Below are 21,297 nucleotides of genomic sequence, written 5' to 3'. Positions count from 1 at the left end.
AAATCTATTTTCCTCCAGCTGGAGAGAAGTGCTGTTACAATAACCCCACACTTCTGCTCCATATGTCCCAGTTGGGTGGCATTGGGTACGATAAATGTTAAGCAGGGGGGAAATGACATCGGCCAGTTTGGGTTGTTGGAGAGATAAAATTGAGTTAATCGATTTACCAATTTTATTTCTCGCATAGGCAGCATGTGGCTGCCATGAGCCTGTATTAGAGAATAATAACCCTAGATATGGGAAGGTGCTGGTGCATTTTAGTATGTTGTCCCCCGATTTTATCGAAGTGATATTATACTTTTTAGGCCCACAATTCATGATAAAAGATTTTTTGAAATTAGTACTTAGGCCCAAATCAGACATAAAAGCAACAAACCCGGTTATTAAAATGCGTAAAGCATTCGGAGTATGCCCCATTAGTACTGCGTCGTCCGCATAGAGAAGGGTAGAAATGGGGGAACCATTTATGATTGGTACATCCTTAGTGTTCATGCTCAAAGAGCGGCTCAACCCGTTAATGTATAAAATAAAAAGCAGTGGGGCGAGTACACAGCCCTGTCTTACTCCTCTGCTGATAAAAATATCATCTGATAATTCGCCATCATTATTGATGCGTACTCTCGCCTTTAGATCCCTGTGTAGGTAGGAAAGAAAATAAACCAGTGAACTATCTAAACCATAATCAAGCAGAAGTGACCACAACCTAGAACGATTAACGAAATCAAACGCTGAACTCAGATCCATAAAACCTAAATAAAGCGGGGACTTTTTAACAATAGTATATTTGGCCATAATTAAATTCAAAGGCATTGTTCAACTGTACCCACATGGCTTCTGAATCCCAGTTGACTGCAGTGTAGAATATTATTATCCTCAGCCCAATTGCGTATTCTTTTAAAAATTACCCTTCCGAGAACTTTTAACGTATTGTCGATCAGTGAAATCGGACGATAACTGGCAGGATCCGACCTGTCACCTTTTTTAAATATCGGTACGATGATACTGTTCGACCAGGAATCAGGAATTGAGCTGTCAGTCAAATTATTAAATAGGTTACATAATAAGGGGGCCCAAAAATTAATTTCAGATTTAATCTGGTCGATAGAAAGACCATCCGGGCCTGGGGCTTTATTGCTAGTGCTCTCAAGTATAGCATCCTCCACCTCAGATAATAAAAAATTCAGTCGATCAACGGTGTTAAATGAGTGAGCAATATCTAGGGAAGAGGGTAATATAGCGTAGATTTTAGAAAAATGCTCTACCCACGCTTCACTAGTTATGTTGCAATTAATTGGTTTGATGTTAGAACCAAAAGATCTTAGGGACTTGACTTCTCTCCAAAAACCAGTCGTGTCCTTTAGTGTGGCAAAGCGTGTGAGGGATTCCCAGTGACTAATCACTAGGGCCTCATATCTAATGCGTAACGCGGATTTGTATTTTGATCTTAATTCTCTCACTAGTTGATCATCCCTCGGATTGGTTTTTAAGGCAGCCCTCAGGTCCCTATTGGCCCTAGAGCAGGAGGAATCAAACCAGCGGGGGCCGTGATCTATATTAGGCCTAGCTGGTTTAGAGCATTCTCTTTTAATAGCCCCGCAGAGATTACCAAAAGCAATAACCACATCGTCGCCTAAACTAGTATGCGACAGACAGGTCTCTACTATCATAGGGTGCTTTTTGATGACTCTAGCTAGGATATCTTTATTATCCACCCCTTTCCATATTAGTCTTAGTCTATCAGTGGATAGATCCAGATGATGTTGTTCCCCCAACTCTGTTCTCAATATAACCTTCGTGGTCTGTGGATTATCTAAGCATATTCTAAGAGGATAGTGATCACTATATGCGGAACAGATAACTTCAGCTTTAGAAATTATATCACACAATGAGGGACAGATAAGTATATAGTCTATCGTGGACGCACAACCCTGGCCTATATATGTAGGTGTTAATATATTATTTACACTAGAACCAGCAGCGTCCATTACATTTACTAAATCACGGGAGGCTAGGTGATTTTTCAGCTCTTCACCGTTTCTGCATGGGGGACTGTTACGATACATATGAGCATTAAAATCCCCTCCGATGCAGATGCCATCAAAGAACCCATACTTCTGCCCCTCCATTACTTCATCAATAAAATTAAACAATGACAAAAAGTTGTTGTTGGGGCGAGTAACAAAATCATTATTATAAAAATTAATTAAACATAATTTCATCCTGTTAATGTACATCATAGCCATAAAACATTTACCCGGGGTAGGGATCAATTTTGTTTGTACCCCGGGTTTTATTTTAGTCCAGATAGATAAACCCCCACTGGGGCGTCCCATGGTTGAAACAGAAGCCTTTAGATTATAACAACAAAAACCTTCCATTGTAGGTGTAGTTGTACACCAAGTTTCTTGTAACATCAGTATGTCACAGTTATTTTTAACGCATTCTAACCATTCTTTGATTTTCATTTTGGTATTAAGTCCTGCTATATTCCAACTTACAACGGATAGTTCGGAATCATGGGACAATAGTCTATGGTTTGGGGGTTTTTCTTTCTCTACAGTCCAAAAAGGAGGTTGTGGGACTTCCATGATTTCAGCAATTGATTCCAATAATGAAGGATCGGCTGAATTAGTCAGTGAAGGTCAGTCTAACGTATCCAAATCTGACAAAGGTGCAAATCTATTAAACATATTGAGCGGAGGTAGGGTTGACTGAGATTGTGTAAAGGGTGACTGGAAATGCATTGGTGGAAATTGGTGTTGCATTAAGGGTGGCCGTGGTTGCATTATGGGTTGTCTGTAAAAGTAACTCAAAGGTAGCATAGATACAGCTGTAGAAATGGCGAAACCGTTACCATTTCTGTTGAGCAAAAATCTTACGGTACCAGATTTTTTAAAATTGAGAACAATACAGTCACCTTCTTTATCTTTAATTAAGGGGCCAACCCAGGACACCCTACGAACTGATAAAATTTCTCTGGAAATGTCAAATCCAACACCTTTATGCTTAGTTAGCCAGTCTATGCATTTATTTTGCAATTGCACCCATGATTCCCCCTGTTCCTCCCTCAACAGTGGTACTCCTGCAAGAACTAGAACGTAGGGACAAGCGTCCGGTGGCAGGTGTAAGGCGGGCCCCTGGTGTTTAAAAGGCTCATTTGTCCCTACATGCCCAGTACCTTTATTGTTGTCAGCAGTTGGTCTTGTGGCTGTTATAGGGTAGATGGGACCGTTATTATGGTTGCTGACGTTTTTATTAATACTAACAGAAGGGCCAGTTTGTCTAGGTGCAGGAGTTGGGGTAGATTTGAGAGGTAAATTGGATTTTGTCAGATTCTTCCCTCCATTAGCAGTTCGTTGCTGGATTGTAGGTAGTGCAGGAGAAAGGGCTGATGTTCCAGGATTGCTCGTGCCACCGCCCGGTAAGATGGAAACTTCCTGTTTCTGTAGTGACATAGTATGGCTTACAGATTCAAGTTGTTTTACGAGACGGTCAGCTCTGATTTGATCCAGGATGACAGATCCCTTTCTTTTTGCTTCTTCGTTCTTAACCAGGTTATCTAATCTGTCTAGTCTTTTAAAAACGTTATTAAACTGATTGATCATTGACTTTTCTAGTCGGTTAAAAATAGTGTCCACTATGGTTTCTATAAGGTTCCCATTCTGTTTCGTGAGATAGTAATTATCTCCCATTAATGTTGTTTGGGTCCATATAGTATTAAAAGGCCCACTTGAGTCCACGGTGGTTGCAGTAAGAGTATCCTCATCCGCAACCATGGTATCTTTGTCCACAACATGAGCAATTTTAGCCTCAGTGAGTTTTTGTTTATTCCACAGGCACTGAGGCGTCGGCTGATTCTTGCTCGTTGGGGGTCTTTTCCTTTTATTAGCGCTGAGTTTGGAGGTACCCCTTTTGCGTTTTTCCCCTCCCTGTTTATTACTGGTGTCATTAGGTCCCACAGTAATGACATCATCCTGGGAGGCAATTATGATAGTAGGAACAATTTCAGACAACAGGGATACTGGTGATGGTGGTACTAATACCGGCTTTGTAATTACAACAGCTGGTGATAGAGGAATCCCAGGGCTATTTGGCAATGGTGACGACTGAATAATATTGTGGGAACAGCTCATGGACATTCTTCTTTCAGTGTCAGCTATTTCGCTAGATACCAAGTTCAGGGCATTTTCAAGTAGGGACTCAAATGTAGCAGGGGGGAACGGAAAATCGTCCTGTATGATACCAGCATTGACAGACTCCATATTTAAAATAAAGTTCTTAACACTCACCGAGGCGTGACGAAGATGGTAGAGGGGTGGCCCTGCCTTGCCTCCTCCTGCCCCGGACGGCCACAGACGGCCCGCCCTCTGCCCGGGCTCAGCCCGGCGCCGCCCGCGCGCGTCCCGCGACGCGGAGGAAGGCGCGTGTTTTTAAAGCGCCTCCGGGCGCGTTGGCGGCGTCAGCGGCCGCAGGGGTGCTTGGGAGCTGTAGTCTCCCCCCGCTCTCGGCCGCAAGTATGGTGATGGCGGCGGCGGGGGAGACAAACAGCAAAGAGTACCCAAGGCAGCAGCGCCAGCAGCGCTGGCGTGGCGGTGATCCGAGCAGTTCCCTCAGCGGCGGCAGGTGACGGAGTCGGTCAGTTTCAGATCCATTTTCAGCATGTCTGTCATTGTAAAGTCGTGACACCTGGAGATTTTTTCCACTGTAATCAGCTTCCACCGTGCAGAGAAGTTATTGCGCCCAATTCTTGATTAGAAACAGGAGTGACCTCACGACTTCCTCTGCTCCAAACCCCCTATATAGGAGTGGTCCTGAAGAAGGTGGTTAAAAAGTTAGTAACCCACCGAAACGTGTGTCGACATTAAGGAAATCCAGCTGGTAACATAATCATGGAGGGATTCTTCAATGCGTGATTCACACGAAGAAAAGTGTATGCCATTAAAGCTGGATACAGAATGGGTGTGAAGTATGCATGTAGTAGTATGCTTGGGTAGGTGGTGATGAGATGTGAAGTAGTTGTGGTGTCAAGTGGATCACAGCATGGGGTGTCTATGTTAATATTATATACAACTCACCTCATGTTGAAGTGATAAAATGATGAATTACATAGAATAATATTGTGCACTATGCCAAATTAATGAAATGATGAATTGTATACCATAATATAGCAATATAAGAAAAAAGTGGGGAAAAATGAAAAATATTTGTATAAATTGTTTTAACTTTTAATAAAATGAACATAAAAATAAAATAATTAATGTTTTTGAAATTAACAAAAAATGTTGAATTCATTGTGACAATGGGGAGCCTGGTGAGCTTTTATAGCCAGTGAATTAGACATAGGTCGAGTGGGAGTGCTCTTGTAGCTCATATTATTATTGTGTTTTCCCCCTTCTCCCAGACCTACAAGGATATACAGGGGGTACCTTATTGATAATACACAAGCACAAGATGTAGCAATGGTCTTTGGATAAGTATGGCTCCCATTCCTGGGGCCTTTCTTGTGAATGGTCATCTTTGTGCTTGAAATCCTTTGGTCAGTCAAAATTAAAGTCTAAGCCTAAAAACTAAGCCGAAGCTGGATTCTATGCCATCCCACCATTTTGAGTCTAAAGAGAAGGTGCAAGGGCGTCACAATTTCAGTCGTACACATTAGCAGTCTTTGGTTGTAAAGTACCCTGTTCAGTTCATTCCAGGGTGCTCACAGTTTCCCATGCCATTGGTGGCACTGCAGCAGATTGAAGCCATCAAGGAGGCCATGCTCCAAAGTTTTGATGGGCTTCCAGCTTCCTCTGGCATGCTTTCATCCCCAAGGAACCGCAGGAGCCACCAGTCAAGTTATTGCCCCTGGATCTATCCTCAGTAGTGCCTGACCTCTTGGGACCTGTTAAGGGCCTTGTACCAATCCAGGTACATTCATCCACTCTGACTAAAAAAATCAGAGTCAGTCCTTTCGACATAGAGTCTAGTTCTGTTTCCACCAGTACCGGAACACAACCCTCTTCTGATATTGACGTCTGACATCGAACTGACTTCGGCTCAATCTCGACCAATGTCATGCAAAGAAACTGCAAAAGCACACCTGAACACTACGCACCCTGATTCTGACCTATGCTTCTGCCATTTCATACACATCTGCAAAAACTCCATTCTATTATGGTTCTGACTCTGAGCCTGTGCCGAACAAAGGACACCCCAGGATGTGGATGATGATGATGATGGGGACGATTTCTCCCCCTTCACTGCACAGATGATTCCTTCTACACAGATTTGCAATTTGCCAGTGGGCTCGACACCTCTCCTGAGGTAGGGCTTCATTCGCAACTTAGGCCATGAACAGAATAAAGTGCCTCATTTGCAGTGGAGGTCAGAGGGAGAGCTGAGGTACAGGATCTACAGCTGCCTTTAGTTCACATCAAAAGAACATTCTGACAGAGATTTCACAGCCAAGGCCAGCTACTCCTCAGCCCTTGTTCTCCTTTAATGAGGCCCACACTGATATCTTGATGGACACTTGGTTGAGGCCAGTTCCCGTTAACCAGTGAAAAGGCAGTGAGCCAAGCATCACAGACTGGCACCTGTGACCCTGATTTTCTTAGTGAAAATCAACCGGTAAAGTAAATCCCAACTCATTCCTAACCACTCCTGTGAATACAGATTCTAAGAGGATTGAGGTATTTGTATAGCATATGTCTTCCTCCAACATTTCTTTTTAGATTTTTATAGCGTGACTTATCACCTGTGAGGGTATCCCGGTGCTGTCTATGGGTACAGGGAGATTAAGTGTTTGTCAAGAATCAGGAGATGTTGCCCCGATGCAGACACTCGAACCTGGATCCCCAGCTCCTGAGTCGGCAGCTCTGGCGGCTGCGCTACTCTGACATTCAAGTATTGCAGTCAATACATGCTGTTTGTTTTTCGTAAATACTTGTGGAGGTGTTCCACAGGATATTCCGATAATATACAGGACTCCCCCAATTATATGCCTGTTGATGTCTAGGGAGGACCTGGCCATGGCAGTTCGGGCTGAACTGTTCACATGAGGAGTAGAGTCAAGACTGATTTGCATAAGGCTGGGTTTGAACTGGGGTGGCATAGTGGGCAAAAGAGCAATGGATTCAACCCAGATCTCTTGACTGAAGGAGAGTGGTTGAACAGTTTCAGCACTCCGTCCATCATCTTTTTGTGTTTGCTATGTTCGCCCTAAGTGGCCAAGGGAATGCCCAGACGTGGCTCCCTTACTTGCTGTGCCACTGGATTGAAGCTAGCCTAACTGATATGGGGTGAAACCCCGAAGCCGGTCCCAGGATGCCTGTTTCTAGTCCAGGAAGGACCTGGCCTGGCAGTTAGGGCTGGACTGTTCCCATGAGGAGCAGCCTCAAAACTGATTTGCATATGATTGGGTTTGAACTGGGATGGCATAGTGAGCAACCCAGATCTCTTGATTGGGGGTGAGTGGCTGAAAATTTTCAGCACTCAGTTCATAATCTTGTTGTGTTTGCCATGTTGATGTGTCCCACTTTTTCGGTAACACAGCAGATTCTGCCTTGGACGTCTTACAGGAGAGCACATTTGAGCGGCATCCCTTGAGGTGGTTGAACCCTGAAAACCAGTTTCTACACCAATTCAAAAAGTTAAAAGGCTGTTCTGGATGGCTGGTGTATAAGCATAGACGGTCCCCACAACTAGTACAGCAGTCACCCAAGTCCTTCAAGGCCATGGATACAGGTCTGGTAGATAGCGCAGAGGTCAGCAGGGGCATCAGTCCTCCCAATCCTCTTCTCCAGCTGCAGTAGCCTCCAAACCGTTGGTGGGGGGCACAATCCACCATTTCCTACCAAGGTGGTGATCCATCATGTCTGACAGGAGGGTCTTGCAAATTGTCAGAATAGTTATGCCCTTCCTATTTATTTATTTTGCCTGCCAAATATTCTCCCCACATCAGAGTAAATTTCAAAAGAGCACCTGTCCATTCTGCTGCAGAAGGTGAGAGCTATTGAGAAGGGAACTGGACACGAAAAAGAAGAAAGTTGTTACTCTGGCTATTTCCATGTTTCAAAAAATGAAGGGAGTCTCATGTCTATTTTGGACCTTTTGCCTCTGAATGACTTCCTGTGGAAGGACAAATTCGAACTGCCCTTACCCAGGGAACTGAATGTGTCCTCTAACCTGCAGGAAGCGTATTTTCATATACCCATGCTTCAGTCCCAAAACCTTATTCGAGCTTGAGGATAGGCCAGAAGCATTTTCAGTTTGCTGTGTCCTTCAGTGGCCTCAACAGCACCCCTCAGGTGTTCACAAAATCAATGGTGGTGGTTGCTGTTCACCTCTGGAGGTTAGGGTTACAAATCTGCCCCTCCCTCAATGACTGGCTGTTGAAGGCAGGCTTACCAATGTTAGGTGTAGTCCACCTTTAGGCGATTGCAAACCGCCTTTCATTGTTGGGGATAACTATTAACAAGCCAAAGTCGTTTGTGGCTCTTTCACAGAGCCATCCATTCATTTGAGCTATTTTGCCGTTTCAAGCCTTCTCTTTGTTGAAGTGCATCCAGGATATTTGAGCTAAGATCTTGATGATTCAGCCTCTACCCTGGGTCAAAGTTATAGCAGCTCTGAGACTACTTGGCTTCTTAGCCTACGTCATTTTTCTTGTCAGCTGTGCACGTGGCACATGCAGGCTCTGCAATGTTATCTGAAAAAACAGTGGGCCCTGCATCGACAAAATATGGCAGATCTTGGAGGAGACTGCTCACGATCTGCAGTGGTAGAAGCTCAAATGCAATTGGTCCAGCAGCAGGTGCCTTTCCCTTCCTTTACTCAGAAGTGACTGACACATCCCTACTGGGGCCTGGGTAGGTCATATAGTGGAGATGGGAATCAGAGGACTCAGGTCTCCTACAAAAGCCTGGCTCCACATCAATCTATTAGAGTTGAGGACCATTCACATAGCTCTGAAGGCCTTCCTACCATACATCAAGTGGAAGCTTGTGCTTGTTGCAGTAATCCTAGTGGCTCTCAATTGAGCCAGGGGAGTGTAGTACCTGGAACATTTGGGAATGAGCGTATGTCCTCCGATCAGGACACCGCTTTGTGAGGTTGTTTTCTCGCAGCACAGAGCAGTATCATCTACACCTACATGCATGGAGATTGAAAAGCAGCAACTGACTACCTGTGATCTCTCACTTGAAGTGGTGGATGCCATCCTTTCCGCCAAGTGAACTTCCGCAAAGTACTTCTATGCCAGGCACTGGGATAACTTTGTGGCCTGGTGTGGGGTTTGTAAGACTGATCACTTACAAGCGAACCTGTAAGACGTGCTTTTGTTTATTTTTATCTTTGAACAAAGACTTGGAGTGGGTGCAATTAAACATTGCGTTGGGCCTTTCTACATTTACTGGGTCAACTGTCCTTGTTTAAATCACCTATTGTGATGAGATTTATTCAAGGTTTGACACAAGTTCCTTCCAAAGCCGTTGTGGTGTATCAGTGGGACCTTGAAAATGTCTTGACATTTCTCAAGTGTACGTCTTTCGGGCTGATGTATAGTTGCTCACTGCATCTCCTGACTCTGAAGACCCTCTTCTACAATGTGAGTACATCAGGTCGTCATTTCAGTGAACTCCAGGGGATGTATTATAGAAGGTGCCCTCAGGGTGAAACGGGCATTTGCACCAGCTTTGCGTGCCCCGGGGCACTTTGGCATTATAGAGGGGGTCGCAGATGCTTGTGCGGCCCCTTCTGTAATATCGATAGCGCTGGCGCACATAAAGTGACAGCACTATCTTCAGGGGGCATTCCCTCATTTGCATGGGGGTGTGCCCAATGAAAATGATGGAATCCCTTTGCCTCTGCGCCCGGGCTGAATTACAGACGCGGGTGCAGAGGCAAAGAAGCTCTCGGGAGGTGCACTGACAGTGCCCCACCTAAAAGGTGGCACACTATTAGCCTTCTGGAGAGGGAAAGGGGTACTATGGACTCTCTAGACATCCCTTTGCAGGCGGGTGCAGTCATTGACTGCACCCGCCTGCAAGAGGATCTCTAACCCACCTTCAAAGTACAGTCAGGTGCCGCCTGTACTGTGAAATACGGAGCGGCTTGAAAGCAGCCGCTCCATTTTTCACATAAATGTGCTACCCAGAGAACAGCTTGAGTTCACGGGCTGTGCTGGGGGCAGCACATTCCATGAAATAGGGCCAACAATCCCTGTTTGTGCCTGGCATATCTTAAAAACAGGTGCATGGGGCACAAACAGGAAAAGTGTGCCCTTTACATAATACGTCCCCAGGTGATTTCAGTGCAACTGCCGTACACCTCGTTTTTTCCAAACAAGTTGATGCTGTGTACTCGGGCAGCATTCTTGCCAAAATGGTCACTTCCATTCACGTTGGGCAGTCCATCACTTTGCCAGCATTCTTTGCTCCTCCTCACCTCGTCCAAAAAGGAGGAGAGGTTGTATCAACTGGGCTCGAAGGGCACCTTAAGATTTTACATTGATGGTGCCAAGGAACACCATATGAACAATCAGGTTTTTGTGGGGGTGAAAAAGGGATGGCCATGTAGAAAAGGACCCTTTTGTGGTGGATGGTCCGCTACATGAAGATCGGCTGTGTACTGGCCAAGAAGCAACCCCTAGAAGTTCTGACAGTGCATTCTACCAGAACTAAGGCTGCTACCACTGCATTGGCTCTTAGAGTATCTGTCCTTGACATCTACCAAGGCCACGTCTTGGGCCTCATTGCCTACCTTTACGCAGCAATACTGCCTTCACAGCCAGGTCTGGGGGAAGGCACTTTGCTTGCATTGCTTTGAAAGATTTTTGGTCTGAGTCCACTCCACAGACCCTCCGCCTGGGGAGGTGCTGCTTTGCTATCTATTCTAACATAAGGAATTTTGTGCTTAGAAGGATCCATCAGAATAACAAGTAACTTACCTTTGACAATGCTCTTTCTAGTGGATACTTTATATAACTGCAGATCCCTCAATGCTCTCCCACCAGTGCTGTTCTGTGGAGTGTCTTACTTTTTAACATCTAAAAAGGTCCCAAGTTACAATTCAGCCCACTTGCACCTACAGTTGCTGATGCTCCACATCTAAGGGAATGGAAAATAAAAACAATAAGACACTGATATCTGCACAAAAGGGTGGTGCTTAGGTGCGGCTCCTCTCTATCACTTCCAGGGTGGTACGGAGCCAACAATGAACCACATGGCCACATTTCTGCATGTGTGTATCAGGTTTTGGCTTCATTCTTTTGCTGCCTTTCTGTTGCCAGACCAGACCTGAAAAGTGGAAGTTTCCAGCATTTCGATACATTCGATTCAATAAATATTATTTGAGGTTTGATCATTCTACAGTTCGATCCTTCATTTTGAAATATGCGAAAATCAAATTTTTTATTTCAAGTGGAAAGTCGTTAGTTTTATTTCTAAAAGTCGAAGCAATACGCTAATCTTCAACTTAAGACTTTTTTTTGCTCCTAATGCATGCTCTCTTTTTGTCAGTGTACACCAGTGTTTCAGTTGAGCCACCAATCGTCCATAGTAGATGCAGTTTGCTGCAGTTGACCTGCTCCCACAATTCAATCTATGGATTCCAACTTAATTTGTTAACCATCGATTTTTTAATTCCTTGAAATTTACAGAACATTTTAACATTTTCAGTTTACCTTTTTCCTTTTTAAGTATGTAAATGTTATACATTTGCTAATATTATTTCATTTTCTAAACATTCAGTGACCCCCTGGGTAGGCTTGGTGGACTTCAGGTTAATAGCTGCTGCCATTCTGTACTCGGTATTGTTTCTACCCCTTTCAGAGCAACTAAAGCCTATACCCCTGTCAGAAATTCAACTCTTCTTACTGCTAAGAAAGAAAAATGCTTTAGTTGGAAATAGTGGTATGAATTGAATGCATAATGACAAAGGCAGCGATCTTCATAGTAGAAGGCCAAATCATAAGAGTGCTTTTCAACACAAAAATGATTTTCTGGTTGCTTATCTGATAATATCCCACCAAATGGTTTTGTTGATTGTTCATCTAATCGCCTTTTAGGACATAGTAGAGTCTTTCATTTAAAGATGGCAGTCCTTACAGCATCATAATGTAGCTGCTTGGTTGTAAACTAACTATAGTTCTTATCATTACTGCAGTTTGTCTTGATTGCAATTTCTCAGGTTATTGCTAGTTTGCACCCTTGGACATCATTCAAGTTATAAGAACATATTTTATATGAATGTTATTTATCCAAGAAAGGACTCTATAGCAATATTGCTGCATCCGTCGAATTGTAAAGCATGTTTTCTAACAATTATGCTGTTCACATGTCTTGATGATCACAATTCAGGAGAACTGCTCAGACGAGCAAAACATCCTGTCCTAATGAAAGACCTGGAGATAGAGTCCATCGAAGACGAAGAGGCTCCTCTGACGCCAACTCACCTGACTGCGCCATTGGAAGGATCTTTATCAGTACACGTGCGCTGGCAGGTGGCGCTGGGGGCTCCGCGTCAATGCCGTTTTGGATATGATGTGTGTGGTTTTATATTTAGGCACTACTCAAGTGCACTGACATCAGTTCCCTTTCTCCCCATAAACTGACGGAGATCCGGAGCAACAATCATTGTTGTAGGGATTCTGCACATACCCAGAACTATGCGCTGGAAAACAGAACCTCGGTGTGTAGGGGCTGAGCCTCAGTACCCAAAATCCCAGAACCGACTTGCTATAGTGTCACATTTGTTCTCCTACACAATCACAAAGCTACAAATGATTAGATAACCCAGAACACAACACTCCCGACTCTCTCAGGAATCGCGGTAGCAAGACCTACCCTTTCGCACACTCACTCGTACTTGTCCACAAAAAGAATTGACAGAGTCACTGTTATAGTTCAAAATGTTTATTTTAACTATAGTGCTCTTGTCGGAAGGAGCCTGGGGAGCAGGACTCAGGATCCCTTGTTCATACCAATATCCTGAAAACGCCGGTACGGGACGAGGTCGGACCCTTTAACAATCCAGGAAGCCGGCAGGAGGAGGAGTTAGGAGGCGTGACGTCGGCGCTGTGGACCCTATCCAGGGACGCTAGTGGATTAAAGCGGGAGGAGCTTGGCACAGCCTGAAGAACCGCGGAAGAGCTGAGAAAGGTGGCGGGAAGTGAGAAGACGCCGGATCAGCAGCCCGCTGTGGACCACCCACCTGGCAGTGCACTGGAGGACGCCGCAATGCCCAGTGAACCAGGAGAAAGCGTCGGCAGAGTCCGACACCGTGCTACGGGCCGCCACTCTCCGGGGTATGGTGGCTGGAACAGGTACGTCAGCTTGTCCTGGGCTTCATTAAAACACCGGAAGGGAACGGGGACACACCAAAAACTCTCTTTTATAAAAGACCGGTGGCTTAAGCCTCTGGACACTACTCGAGAGGAAATAATGGAGAAGATTTACCTCAAGCAATATTTGGAGGCACTACCATATGGGACACAAAGGTGGCTACGCCAACATGCAGGTCTGACACTGGAACATGCAGTAGAGATGGCCACCTCATATGCTAGGGCCCAGAATAGAGGGACTACCAAAGAACCTGAGAAGAATCCAAGGCCCATCCAAATGGGAAAAATGAAAAAAATCTGCCAAAATGATTATGAGCCTCTAAAACCGCGCTCAGGATGTTCTGATGCTGTTCCTTCTGCTGGCCCTCAATGTTTTGAATGTGGGCAGTGGGGCCACATTACCAAGTTTTGTAGGAAATGAAAAGAAAAAGCGTAAGAAGAACCAATGGATGTAAGCTACCTACCTCAGTCCATCCTATACGCACAGGAAACCGGTCCACTATATTACATGTGAGTTTGAATGATCGTCCCATAACCGCCCTCCTAGACTCCGGTTGCAAACACTCAGTAATACGACACAAACTTGTGCCCCCCTCCTCTTTCCTACCTGGGAAATACGTTAGCATTAGATGTTTGCACGGAGACATTCAGGACTCCCCCCTGGCCCGCATTAGACTCCAGAGCCAACAGGGTCTAGATGTTACTGCTGATGTCGGGGTCTTGCCCCACCTCCCTGAACCACTGATCATAGGTACAGACAATCCCTGGTTTCCTGATTTGATGTATGGGACTCTGAGATGTAGTACAGGCTTTCCCCCTCCCCAGAACAGTCTCCTGATTTCCGAACCTTGGGCCATAGATACCCACTTTAGGGCAGCCCAGCTTAACGACAGTAGTCTCAGCAATGCCTGGCAAAGCGCCAAGGATGCCCTTCTACTCCCAAAAAGAGTGTACCCTTGCTTTATTGAGAAGAAGGGACTTCTGTATCGGGTGGGCAAGTAAGGCGAAGAACCACAATTGCTTGTCCACACGGCTTTCAGGGAACAGGTTCTGTTTTTTGCTCATGCACACCTCCTTGCAGGGCATTGTGGAGTGGAAAGAACGTCACAGTCCGTACTCCGTAGTTTCTTCTGGCCAGGTGTCCACGCACAAGTGCGAAAGTACTGTCAGGAATGTACAATATGTCAGAAGAAGAACCCCTACATCCCACCAAAAGCCCCCTTAAACCCTCTCACTATAATAGCCAAACCTTTTGACAGAGTGGGTATGGACCTTATAGGGCCGCTCCCAAAGTCCAGCAGTGGTTATCAATATGTCCTCCTGATAGTTGATTATTCAACGAGATATCCCGAAGCCTTGCCCTTACACTCTGCTAACACCACTACCATAGCTCAGAGACTTATAGAGGTGTTCTACAGGATGGGGTTTCCCCGGGACATAATTACAGACCAGGGAACTCCCTTCATTTCGAGAATTATGAAACAAGTCTGCAAACAACTGAGTATCAGACACATAAAGACATCTGTGTACCATCCCCTGACCGATGGTCTGGTGGAGAGGTACAACGGCAATCTCAAACTAACCCTTAAAAAACTCCTTAAAGGAGATGGAAAGTGGCAAGGCCCATTTCCAGTGATACGTAAAATAGGTAAAACAACTTACTTATTACCACTCACAGCGACCAAAACACAGATGTATCACATTAATCTTCTCAAGAATTGGCTAGGGCCTCCACCAAAAAAAGCGCATAAGGTCTCCACTGTGGATACCAGGTCTTCCACCGTTGAGTCCACCGTAATCAACGATGAGTTGACCCAAGACCACACAAATGGTATTCGTGCCTTGCTCATATCCTTTTAGAATTTGTTTTCTGACTGACCCGGAAGAACACATCTGGCAATGCACTCTATCCCCACTCAAGAGGGTGTAACCATTAAACAACGACCATACCGAGTCCCTGAGGCCCGACGTCAGGCCCTTCAGAAGGAGGTGAACCAAATTCTGGAGTCCGGGATAATAATCCCCTTTCACAGTAATTGGTGCTCACCGATCGTGCTCATACCAAAACCGGATGGAAGCATCAATTTCTGTATTGACTTCAGAGCGGTGAATCGTATCTCCAAACAGGACGGCTATCCCCTTCCCAGGGTGGATGCACTGATAGAACGACTTGGTGAGGCTCGGTACATCTCTACCATCAACCTCACCAAGGGCTATTGGCAGATCCCCTTGGACCCTAAAGACCAGAAGAATGCGGCTTTTTCCACTCCCAATGGTCTTTTTCACTTCATCGTCCTGCCCTTTGGTTTACATGGGGCACCAGCCAGTTTTCAGAGACTGATTGACGCTCTCCTAGCACGGCATTTGGACTACTCATTGGCCTACTTAGATGACATAGTGGTATATAGTAAGACCTGGGACGAACACCTGAGACATCTAGAGGCCATATTTACAGAACTCCAATCTGCGCACTTGCATATCAATGCAAAGAAGTCACGTTTTGCCTTCCAGAAGGTTAAATATCTTGGGTATTTGCCTGGGAAGGGCTTAATAGAACCGCAAACGGAAAAGGTAAAAGCCACACAGGAAACAACATTCCCTACCACCAAACGTGACCTCAGGGCCTTTTTGGGTTTGGTTGGTTATTACAGGTGTTTCATTCCTCAGTTTGCAGGTAAAGCGGCTCCTCTAACTGACCTTCTAAAAAAGTCCACCACCTCCTCACAGTTACACTCCCCCACAACCCGTGAGCAAGAGGCCTTCCACACTCTCAAGACAGCCCTGATCACATCACCAGTATTGCAGACTCCCGATTTCCATAAACCATTCATCCTCCAAACAGATGCCTCCGGGGTGGGTATAGGAGCTGTTTTGTCCCAACTTGATAGCGAGGGCTTGGAAAGACCTGTCCTGTACATCAGCCGGACGCTCTTCCCCAGGGAACGGGTCTATAGAAAAGGAGTGTCTGGCAGTGAAATGGGGGATAGAGAAGTTGAGGTATTACCTTGAAGGCAGGTCCTTTGTGTTATACACTGACCATTCCCCGTTAACCTGGCTACAGAGGAACAAAGGATGTAACGACTGGGTGCTCTGGTGGTTTTTGTCACTGCAACCCTTTCACTTTGAGGTCCGATACCGTAAGGGCACCGAACCAGGCAATGCAGACTTCTTGTCCCGATTCCCTATTTCCCCCGATCTGGAAAATCCTGGGGGAAGGGTGTGCCGGGAGGAGCCTGGGGAGCAGGACTCGGGATCCCTTGTTCATACCGATATCCTGATAACGCAGGTACGGGACGAGGTCGGTACATTTAACAAACCAGGAAGCCGGCAGGAGGAGGAGTTAGGAGGCGTGACCTTGGCGCTGTGGACCCTATCCGGGGACGCTGGTGGATTGAAGCGGGAGGAGCTCGGCACAGCCTGGAGAACCGCAGAAGAGCTGAGAGAGGTGGTGGGAAGCGAGAAGACGCCAGATCAGCAGCCCGCTGTGGACCACTCACCTGGCAGTGCACCGGAGGACGCCGCAACACCCCGTGAACCAGGAGAAAACGTCGGCAGAGTCTGACACCGTGCTACGACGCACCACTCTCCAGGAGGAGGGTGGCTGGAACAGGTACGTCAGCGTGGCTTGGGCTTCATTAAAACACCGGGAGGGAACGAGTAGCAGAGCGGGAGGACACCACTGCTTTCTTCACTTGCTTTGGTTTCCACCCCTGTAGCAGGAACGGTGATTCCCCTCACATTCTACCTCACCCCCCCCCCCCCCCCCCTCAGTTTGACTCTCAGTTGTCGTCCACTGACTCTTGGTTCTTTTCTTTTTGGATCTTCCTTGTCTTCTGGAGCGAACCTGGAACTCAGTGTGGAGCATTGAAGCTGGAACCGCCCTCCCTACTGTTCTGGAACCAGTGAAGCAAAGAAGGATATTCTTTAGCTGGACCTTTTGCTTGCGTTGTTGTGTTTCCTTTTACTTTGGTGGATGGATCATTGGCAATAAAGCCTCCCATTGTGACCTTATTGAGTGTGTATAATTCCTTAAGGGATACCCCCACCCCGTTTGACGTGACAGCTCTATAATGTAGTATACAAGCCACTACAAGCAGCAAAACGCATAAACCTAAAACAGTTAGCATTGTTGCAATTCCATAGATTATAAAGGGGGATGTCATCGTATACAGACAGTGGATAATGGACTATGAGAACTAACCACCCTCCCTTTGGCTAGAAGAAGTTTTATTATATAAAAGAAGATCGCTGGGCTTTGTCAGCAGACCCGATACCTTAGTACCTAGATGGTATTTCTACATCATATGAACAGCATAGCTCTTCTCCCTGGAAAGGTCCCTCTCCAAGTGTCTGTTAGAACAACAGGCATCCCCATAATATCAAAGCACGAGTTCCCAGCAATAGCAGCTGTGTAAGCATGTTTTGTCTTGGTGCTAGGGACTGACCAGAACAGAGTAAAAAAGGGGCATTGTTTATCGACCTTGCACACTCTGTGCAGACTAAACTCCACGAACAAGCAGAGAACACAGAAAGCAGACGGTTCTCATGTGAAAGGCACACACAGAGTCTTGCAAAATAAAGTCATGTAGTAACATGTGCAAAAGCAGCATCATGGCAGCAGAGCTCATGCTAACTTAGCAATGTCGACAATGAGCCTAATGGCCATATGACATCATCTCATTGAGACACTTCCTCAAATATTTTTTCTTAAAAACCAGTATGGTAGCGTATACGTTACCTGCCAAATCTACAGGCTTTAAACCCTGTGGGAATGTTCCAAACAAGTGTCTGTGACAAAGCACCTCAAGACCATATGCTTGGATAAGTTGATAAAAATTAAATTAAGACACACAATTGATGGACAGAATGCAGAACAAATCAAAACATTCACCCCCAGTCAAGAGATCCAGGTTACATCCATCATTCTTTTGCTCACCATGTCACCCCAGTTTAGACCTGGCCATATGCAAATCAGTCTTGACCCTGTGCCCCATGGGAACAGTCCAGCCCGAACTGCCCAGCCAGGTCCTTCCTGGACCGGAAACAAGCACCCTAGGACCGGTTTTGGGGTTTCACCCCTCTTCAGCCAGGATAGCTTGATTCCAGTGGCACAGTGAGCCCTGGACCCACGTCTGGGCATACCTGGCGCACTTAGGGCAAGAAAGCAAAAGACATACAATTGATGGACGGAATGCAGAACAAATCAAAACATTCACCCCAGTCAAGAGATCCGGGTTAAATCCATCATTCTTTTGCTCACCATGCCACCCCAGTTTATACCTGGCCATATGCAAATCAGTCTTGACCCTGTGCCTCATGGGAACAGTCCAGCCTGAACTACCAAGCCAGGTCCTCCCTGGACCAGAAACAAGCATCCTAGGACCGGTTTTGGGATTTCAACCCTCTTCAGCCAGGATTGTTTGATTCCAGTGGCACAGTGAGCCCAGGACCCACGTCTGGGCATACCTGGCGCACATACGGCGTGAAAGCAAAAGACACACAATTGATGGACGGAATGCAGAACAAATCAAAACATTCACCCCCAGTCAAGAGATCCGGGTTAAATCCATCATTCTTTTGCTCACCATGTCCCAGGCAGGGCCTGGTCCTGCTCCCAAGGTCACTCCTGTGACAGGTCATCTTCATGATTGAGATCCTTGGGAAAAACCAAGAAGCGCAAGAGATCCAAGCACAACTTGGTCGGCTCCAGCCCCACTTGATTTCTAGAGAAGGCATGAGGTCGTCATTGTGCCTCCTTGTTGCTGTCCCGAATTCACTCTATTTCAGAGTAGATTCTGATCCTTGCTCCTAGGTAGCTGGAATTTCTAGGGACATTGGCAATGCTGCAGCAAACCAAGGACTTTGCAAAGCCATGGTGCATTTTGGCACATTATTGGCTCACTGTGATTAACATGTGGGCCCTAAGGAGCCGAGAGGGTTCCCACTCAGGATTCTGTCAGTTAGGCCCTCTGTATCTGCTCAGGACTCTGGCTTGCCTTTAGTACCAGTTCCCTCCATGACACCACAGCCTACGCAGGAACACAACAACAGACTACGACGGCCAACCCATAGTGCTGACTAACCCCGAGACGGCACTGTCCCTACCTCGGCCGAGGCCTCAACCACTTAACCTATCTTCTTATTCCAACACAGTGCCTCTACCTGCTGGAAGGCCTCCTGTCCTTCATGAGTCATTTTGCATTGACTCCGATAAATTGGGGCTATGATGCAGGGGATGAGAGTATAATGCTTTACCCAGAGTATAACTTGCATGAGGTTATCCCAGATGGCAGTGGTCTGGATACTTCCTCCGGCACTGGACTAGTTCTCCCCCTGTCCCCGGGCCTGCCAAGTAAGAAAGTGCTTCCTTTACTATGGTTTTGCGTAGGGAATCAGAAGGTTCTTGATCTTCAACTTCACTCTCAGGAAGTTAAAAGCCAATATTTTGTGGGAGGTGCTGCTACCTGGTCAGTCGAGTTCTGAGCCCATTAAATGAGGCTATCACTGACCCCCTACTAGGTACTTGAGCCAAACTGTGCTCAGGTCCACCTGTGCATCTCCATATCGCCATACACCATCACCCAGCTCCAGAACATCCACCTTTCCTCATCCAGTACCTTACTCGTGAGAGCACTGTGGTGCAGTCTTCAGCCATTAGAGTTAACCCACACTCATTTAGCACTACTCCCCATGGCACGGAATTGAATAGGATAGCGGCCTATAGTAAGCATTTTTCTCCTCTATAAGTTTGGCCCTTTGCTCAGTGAAAGCCAGCTGCATGTTAGGCTGGTGCTCTTACACTCTCTGGGATTCCATGGCCCATATGACGTCCATGGTTCAGCCAGAAGCCTGGGACTTTGATTCACAGACAATGCAAGATGGTTGTGATGCAGCCATGTGCACCATCCGCTATGAACTGGATACCACTGATTCCCTTGGTAGGGCTATTAGCAATCCTGGATGCGGTTGACTGCCTTTTAGGTGGACTTTCAGGCCCGACTCATGGACATGACGATTTACGGCTTCTAACGTTTAGAGAAAAATCAGACTGGGCCCTGGAGCAGTTCAAAGATAGCTGGGCCACAACTTGGCTGACATTGAACAGCCTGTCGCTCTTGCAGCAGAACGTGCAGGGTCTTTTTGTCAAAGGAGCCATAAAGAGGGTACTGGTGACACAAGTTGGTCGTGGTTGTTTTTTCCACTACTTCCTTCAAGGTCTTCCTCTACCTCGACGACTGGTTCTTGAAGGGGGGTTTGCCCAAGGCAGACATCTACCTCCTTCAGATCACGGCGAGTCTCCTGACAACTTAGGTGTGCCTAAGTCACACCTTACTCCTTCGATGAAGCTGTCCTTCATCTGAGCCATGCTGAGCAAGGTGTAGTTTAGTGCCAAGCCTCGGAGAGGAGAGTCCAGGACATTTGGGCAAAGATCCCAATGTTTAACCTCTGTCCTGTATCACAGTGAGGATGACTCTGAGCCTGCTGGGACTGATAACCTCCTTCATCTTGCTGGTCAAGCACACCAAATAAGAAATGAAAGGTCTGAAGTCCCTGTAGGCTCAGAACCAGGGGGACCTTTCTGATTTTGTCTAGATTTTGGAGGAGAAAGCAAAAGATCGTGAGTGATGGCTGTGGAACCTTAATTGGGTTGGCAGCAGACCTCTCTACTTTCCCTACCCAGATCCCACAGTGTTGACTGATGCATCGCTTCTGTGATGGGGAGGCCATCTCAGAGAGGCGAAGATTAGAGGCATCTGCTCTCCAGCAGAGGACTAGTTCCATATCAACCTTCTGAAGCTGAAAGTCACGCTCTTGCTCTTGGAAGTCTTACTGCCCTCCATCAAAGGGAAGCCTGTGCTTGCAGACTAAACCACTGCCATGTGGTGAAGGAAGTAACCCCTTTAGGGCCACCTGGGTCGCTAATGACCACCTCTCAGGCTCCTGTGCTAAATGAAGAGTCGGTCAGACTGTAG

The 21,297-nt window shown here is 46.3% G+C and overlaps 1 protein-coding gene across 1 annotated transcript in view; it reads left to right on the top strand.

Annotated features, from left to right (window-relative positions):
• LOC146772770 (uncharacterized) overlaps positions 1–21,297 on the top strand; it is a 247,132-nt gene that overhangs the window by 209,692 nt on the left and 16,143 nt on the right. The window contains 4 exon segments of the mRNA XM_085637032.1: positions 12,321–12,466; positions 15,452–16,321; positions 19,478–19,676; positions 20,089–20,262. Of these exon segments, the coding sequence (XP_085493158.1) occupies positions 12,321–12,466; positions 15,452–16,321; positions 19,478–19,676; positions 20,089–20,262 (1,389 nt within the window).

Source organism: Triturus cristatus, chromosome 12, assembly GCF_964204655.1.
Source record: "Triturus cristatus chromosome 12, aTriCri1.1, whole genome shotgun sequence".
Classification (NCBI taxonomy): Eukaryota; Metazoa; Chordata; class Amphibia; order Caudata; family Salamandridae; genus Triturus; species Triturus cristatus.
The sequence above is the reverse complement of the archived record's forward strand: the minus strand, read 5'-3'. Positions and strand labels throughout refer to the sequence as shown.